This window comes from Miniopterus natalensis, chromosome 1, assembly GCF_054644295.1.
Source record: "Miniopterus natalensis isolate mMinNat1 chromosome 1, mMinNat1.hap1, whole genome shotgun sequence".
NCBI lineage: Eukaryota > Metazoa > Chordata > Mammalia > Chiroptera > Miniopteridae > Miniopterus > Miniopterus natalensis.
The window spans coordinates 713,165-720,214 of NC_142081.1; the positions used below are offsets into that span (position 1 = coordinate 713,165).

At 51.3% G+C, this 7,050-nt stretch overlaps 1 gene segment (V, D, J or C); it reads left to right on the forward strand.

Moving 5' to 3' along the window:
• LOC148093966 (immunoglobulin heavy variable 1-3-like) overlaps positions 1 to 4,567 on the forward strand; it is a 28,712-nt gene extending 24,145 nt beyond the window's left edge. Inside the window, 2 exon segments of the V gene segment in view lie at positions 3,684 to 3,692; positions 4,448 to 4,567. Of these exon segments, the coding sequence occupies positions 3,684 to 3,692; positions 4,448 to 4,567 (129 nt within the window).
• Positions 4,568 to 7,050: the final 2,483 nt, after the last annotated feature.

A 7,050-nucleotide genomic window follows, 5' to 3' on the forward strand; every position in this document is an offset into this window, starting at 1 on the left:
CAAACTAGAGATTAACCTGCAGAGTAGCCTATAGAAATATAAACAATAGGTAAGACTAAAATTAACAGACCTAAACACATGTAAATTCCTTAGCAAAGGTCAGATAAGAAGGTATGTTGATTAACTGGTAAAGGCCAAGACAGAAACTGGAACAAAGCATGATGTCATGTAGTTTAACCAGCAATAAAATCAAATGGTATAAATACACTTGTAACAAGGCAATGAGGAGGAGAAGATGGTTGTCCTGATGTTCTCAACGCTGTCGCCGTGACCTTCATTCTTCGCCAACGCCATCCACACCGCTGGGCACCCCTGGACCGCTGGGGCTGGGCCCCGGCAACTTTCACTCGTGCTTTCATTACATAGCTGGGATTCTGCCCCCTCACTGGGCAGGTGCCAATCTGCCTGGAGATGGTTAAAGGGAGCACTGGGGGCCAGAGGGGAGGAGCCCAGGCCAGATACTAGGCTCACTGGTACCAGATATGGTCCATTGGACTTGAATTAGCCCTTAGGATTTTTATTTAGTTAGTTAAAATCTCCTAGGGCCATCCCAAGGCCACAGGACACTCTCACCTGCTCCGAGGCACAGCCTTCTCTGTAGGTTAAACCCCGGGGTCCCTATATAGTAGGAAGCCATGCAAATAGGGCCCCCTCTGGTCATAAAAGCCAGCCCAGCCCCAACCCTGCAGCTCGGGGACAGGAGCCCAGCCCCGGGATCCCCAGCTCTTCTCATTCCCTGATCAGGACTGAACACAGACCACTCACCATGGGGCTTGGGCTCAGCTGGGTTTTCCTTGTTGCTATTTTAAAAGGTAATTTATGGAGAACAAGAGCCACTGAGTGTGTGAATGGACATGAGTGAGAGAAACAGTGGACGTGTGAGAGTTTCCTGACCAGGACGTCTCTGTGTTTGCAGGTGTCCAGGGTGAGGTGCAGCTAGTGGAGTCTGGGGGAGCCGTGGTGAAGCCTGGGGGGTCTCTGAGACTCTCCTGTGCAGCCTCTGGATTCACCTTCAGTAACTACTGGATGCACTGGGTGCGCCAGGCTCCAGGGAAGGGGCTGGAGTGGGTGGCAAGGATATGGAATGATGGAAGTCAGAAGTACTATGCAGCCTCTGTGAAGGGCCGATTCACCATCTCCGGAGACAACGCCAAGAACACGCTGTATCTGCAAATGAACAGCCTGAAATCTGAGGACTCGGCCGTGTATTTCTGTGCAAGAGACACAGTGAGGGGAGGTCAGTGTGAGCCACACACAAACCTCCCTGAGAGAAACAGGATGGCTGAGCTGCAGCGACGACTAAGGGTGCCAGAGGGTGCTCAGGACCCATGAATTCTGTCTTGACTCCCCAGTAGCAGTCGCAGGTGGTGTTTAAAGCTGTTTCAGCTGAAGTCTCAGGGCTTCCTCTCCACACAACAGTTTCTCCAAGAGCCTCTCTAGACCTATGATTTTGTGGTTACCACTGAGGACTCTGTATTTAAAAATATTTACTACATAGGTAAAACACTCTCATATTCAAGAAAGTCGCGTATCACTTGTGGGAAAAGAAAAATTCTGAGGGGTTGGTGAGCCTGGGGGAACTCTAAGCCCAAAATCAAAGCCTGCCCAACAAAGTTGGAACTTGTCTAAAGCTCCCTGCAGTTCAGGAAGGTCCAACGACTGGGTCAGAGAATTCTTGAGCCACAACTTTCCTCCAGATGACACCTGGGTTTCCCAGCCATGGCCCTGCCTTGGTGTCACTGTGGACCTGACATGGTCTAGAAACAGGCACAGCTGTGTCTTCAGCACAAACCATGGTCGATATCAGAGCAGCAGCTGGGGCCTATTCCTGGGGCTCCTGAAATTGGAGATAAGGGAGGTGCATTCTCAGGACACTGTATGAATTCTATACTAGAAACATGGTTTTATTTAATTCTCTTCGACATCAGGTGAAATAAACATGTTGTCTGCAAACAACTGTAATTTCAGCAATGACCACACCCTCTGAAAGCCAACAGTTGTATATGTCAGTCTTCTTATCTGTTGCTTAAATTAAGAATTAGTTCCCAATATTGCTAGATTCCTATGAATTGTAAAAAATAATTGAAATAGTAATCAAAATTTCAGAACAAAGAATAGCCCACTTTCAAATGGAATCATGAGTCAATTCCACAAAATCTCAAAGAACAATTGATAACTTTTGAGTCCCTCCTTCATGAATTAAGCGAGGAAACAACACTTCCAAACTGATGTCTTGACGGGACCATTACACTCAAACCAAAGCCAAGTAAGGACACGAAAAAGAAATGACAGGTCAGTATCCCTGATGAACATAAAGGGAAAAACCTCACTGGCACTAGGAAACCTAACAGCACATTGGAGGGTCATTCACCATGATCAGTGAGTCATCCCCCAGGAAGGCAAGGACGGTGCAACCCATGGAACCAGTAAATGTGCCACAGCTCATCCCCAGCATGAAGGACTAACTGTACCTTCATATAAATAAGTGGCACTGGAATATATAAAACCTCTTTGTGATAAAAATTCTCAATATATTAAGTAGATAATTGAGTATCCTCAGTATAGTAAAAGCAACATTTGAGAAGAGAACACTTAGCATTGTGCTCCACTGAAAAAATTGCAAAGCAATTCTTGTAACATCAGGAAAAACACCAGGGTACCCCAGTAACTGCTTCTATTCCACAGAAATGCACCTTGTTGTCACAATAATTAGGCAAAAAGAAAAATAGAATAGAAACTGTCCAAATCAGAGAGGAGGAGAACAAAATATCGCTTCCCATCTGTAGGCAGACCTCCTGATCTGCTATACAGAAAACCCTGGACACTGCACCAGGAGATTCACAGAACTAGAGAGTGAGCCCAGGAGAAATGGGAGGTAGGAGGTCAGCACACAAGGGGCTGGTGCCCTGCACACTCCCCACAGTGTCTCATGACTCTAGGGAACGTGTGGGGCTATTTCAGAGGAACGTGAGGAGAGGAAACTTGAACTGGTCACACAACAAGGAGAGTCAGAGCCGAATGGAGCAGGAACCCTGGGTGGTGTGTCCTCAGTCTGGGTTACGTCCCCCATTCGTGATCCCAGCTGACTTCCCCCAGTGTTGCCCTGAGTCAGGCCCCTGTTCCAGTTCCCTCCCATCATGTGGGGACATGGAGACAGGGTTCCCTGGGTCCCATGCAGGCAGCAAGGTTTCCAGCAACAACATTTCATAGCCTACACCTAAGTCCCCTCAAATCTTTACCGACATCTTAATAAAACAACTCTTGGTTTTGATTCACTTTCATCCATATCCACAGTGTCTGAATCTGACTTTCCTGTTTCTCTGTGTTGTTCATGCTTCTGGGTCCCCGTGACGCACACAGACCCTCACTCTACTCAGCACTTGTCCACTTTCTGCAGCTTCACACTCTGTTATTCTTCTCACTCTGAGCTCATTTGAGGACATCAGGGTCGGGTGGAACATGACCGTCCCCCACTGTAGTTGCCCTCTGGGTGTGATGGGTGATCCCCTTGATGTGAGGACCCAGGGAACCTTCCAAAGTATCGTATTTAAATCTCCACCCTTTCTCTCATTTTTCAACTCCGTTAATTTTCCTTCTGGGCTGTCACTTGATGACATTAACACAGGCTCCCATCCCACAGGTAGTGCTGACACCCTCACTGGGCACGTCCACCTGTCCTGCAGATGAGCCAGGTAAGCAGGTGGGTCAAGTTGGGAGGAGCAGAGGCCCATGGCCTTTGGCTAACTCTAAACAGGCGTAAGCCCTGGGACACATCGACTCTAAGACTGTCCTTCATGTCAGCGTCGGGCCCCAGAGCTCCCTATATGGCAGGAGCATGTGGAAATAGGGCCCCCTCTGCTCATGAGAACCAGCCCAGCCCCGACCCTGCAGCTTTGGGACAGGAGCCCAGCCCCCAGGGTGTCTGACACCCTGAGCCAGACAGAAATCTCCCTGCAGGGAGACAGAAGGGACTTAGCCGCAGGAGACACTCAGGTCCACCAGGAAGGGTCAGGACACCAGGGGCACTCTGGACACCAGAGGACACTCAGCACCCACGGAGTCAAGGAACACACCCCAGGGACAGGCCCTGGAGGGGCTGAGAACCAGTGTCCTGTGGTGGTCAGGGTCCCCTGCTGTCTGCTGTTCAAGTCCCAGCGACACTCGTCCATTGTTACTGGGCTCTAAGGTCCCTCATTCTCACTGAAGGCACCAGTGGTTTAAATAACATTCTCTTTGCCCAGGTGAGTTGTTCCCAGTCTCGGGGACCGTTATCGCCCTAGGTTCCCATGAGACCCACTTTCCCTTTGAAAACTGACCACCCTGAGCTTCGTCTCCATCCCTGGGGTTGGGAAGCAGTTTCCACGGGGGAAACACCAGTGAAGCCCGTGCGCCCAGGGTCTGAGCTCAGTCCCTCTGCTCTCAGACAAACACTCATCTGTTCCCGCAGGAGCCCGTCCTCTGGCAGGAGGAGAACTGTCCCCAGGAGCTTCCTCCAGCACGGCTCCCCATGGCAGCCTCGGTCTCCCTGGGGCCGTGGAACCTCGAGCTCCGCATCCGCTCTGGTTGACCCTGATGTGAGTTTCCCTTGGCTGTCTCCCTCCCTCAGTCTCCTGGACGAGAACCAGCCTGAGGACCAGACGCAGCCCCCAGATTTCCACGTGGAGGAGACAGGGAGATGAGCCCAGACACGGTCCCCCACGGCCCTGCTGGGAAGGACTTGGTGTGGGTCCCTGGGAGCAGCCTGGGGCTGTGTTCTCACAAGGCTCTCGCCTTCCACATGGAGAATCCCCCAGGGTCATGAGAACTAGCTGGACAGCGTCCTTACCCACACCCACCTCTGCTGTCCCTCAGTATCCCCAGGCAGCCGCCTAACACCCTCAGTCCCCTGCTCTCTACAATCTCCCCAGGTCCGTCCAGGACCCTGAGCTCCATGGGCAGGGGCCCTGCTCACTCTCCCCAGGTCCTCCCACAGTGTCAGCAGCACAGTTGCAACTGGAGAAATGCACCTGCCCCTCCCCACCCACCAGCTGCCCTCTCACATGTCCACCTGTCTCTGCCCAACAGGGGACGAGTCCCCAACACGTGATCCGAAGCTGAGCCCACGACTTGTTCACACAATACCAAGGGCCCATGAAAACATCCAGGTTTCCAGCAACAACATTCTCATTGCTCACAAATCATTACCCACATCTTCACCCAAACACACCTGTCATGACAGAGCTATTTCTCCATCCCCAGGGTAGGAAACTGGTTCCCATCAGGGTCCAGAGGAGAAACACAGCACATGAGGCAGTGCAGCTGCTACACAGTCAGCACCGACCCCTGAAGGTCATGGCCCGGGGGCTCTGCCTGTGTCTCTATGGTTCATGCTTCCGTGTCCCACTGAGACGTCCTTCCTGGAGCAGCCATCAGAGGTGTGGACCTAAATCGTCCCTTAAGGTGTAAGCTCAGGGACGACTCTGGAATTTCACCACCACCTTGTGGTTAACACCTAGGATCAGGTCTCTTCTAGGAGGTGCAAAGCCGGCTCCCCTCACATCTCCTTCAGTAGATGAATCTCAGTTCAGTGATTTAGGAAAAGACAATCACTCTGCTCTTGACCTTCCCTCCATCTGTATTCTGAGCCATCATGAGCTCACAGTCCCTTCCCAGGAAATCAGCCTCCACACACCTTCCTCCCTGGGTCTCAGGTGAAGGCCGGGGTGGCAGGTTCCACAATGACTCTCTGTGACCAGAAACAGATCACCTGGTCCACACCCATCTCAGAGCCCAGGTTGGTGCAGAGTAAGTGCCCCTGTCTCTCTGGGAGAGGAGTCCAGAGAATCAGAGCCTCTTTGTGGACAATGACCTGGGGGACCTTCCTGAGAATCACCTGTGGGGCGGGGCTGCACTGCCCTGGGAGAGGTGAGAAGAGAGGAGGAAAAGGAGAGTCTGAGACCTGTGTCTGCTGCATGGCCTTCTCTGGACTCACGGAGGCAGGTACTAACCAGCGTGGCCTGTTCCCTGGACTGAGACAGAGGCGGAAGCTGCACTGTCACCTGAGATGTCAGTCAGGTCAAGGAAAGTCTGTTCTTTACTTTGCAATTATTTTTACATCAAAACTGATATCAACATATTATTTTATATGAAATTATGATTATGAAATATGGCAAGGCTGTCTACTTAATGGGTGTCTTGGACCATCCATATTATTAATAAAACGAATGATCTGTGAGAATAAATGTGTGTGATTCATTCATCTAGTCCAGCATCGAATTTTAAACTTTGAAAGATGGGGCCATCCATTCACCTGGATCCACAGAGCTTCATAACCCAAGGACTCTCCCATAACTGACCAATGGCATTGGGTCGAGAGGAAGAAATGTTCTCAAGACCAGAGGGACATGGGGCAGGTGCTCAGCCCCCCCCACACACACACACACTTATAAGGAAAAGGCTGCCCCACATGCAAATTTCCCTTCAGGCTCCAGGGTAAAAGCTCCCCTGGGCTGCGGGGCTCACAGCTCTCTCCTCACACAAGGCTGAGGTCCCTGGGGAAGGCAGGGCCTTGGTCTAGAAGAAGATGAGCCTGCTGGGTCTCCTCCTGTGCCTGGTGACAGCCCCCAAGGTGAGGGTCTCAGACGTCAGGCAGGAGACTCTGAGTGGGTGGAAATGCTCATGATTGACAAGGACCAATGTTCTTAGTTCCAAGGTGTCTTGTCCCGGGTGCAGCTGCAAAAGTCAGGCCGATGACCTGTGAAGCCCCAGCAGACACTCTCTCTCATGGCACAGTCTCTAGATTCTGTTTAACGAGCTCTGCTGTACACTGGGCCCGCCAGGCTCCAGGTCCCATTAGAGACCAAATCTCAGGTCACCAGAGATGGCTCCACCTCTGCTCTGTCTCCCTCTGCACAGCCTCCTGACAGCCTTGTCCCCACTGACCACGTGAAACCGCTGGACTTAATTCCGTTCTGTAGCTCTCTCAGGAACCTCCCCTGTGCGTCTCTATCACGCCCTTTTCTATGATCATTTCCATTTTATTATATTTCATGTTAAATTTTCTAGGAGCCT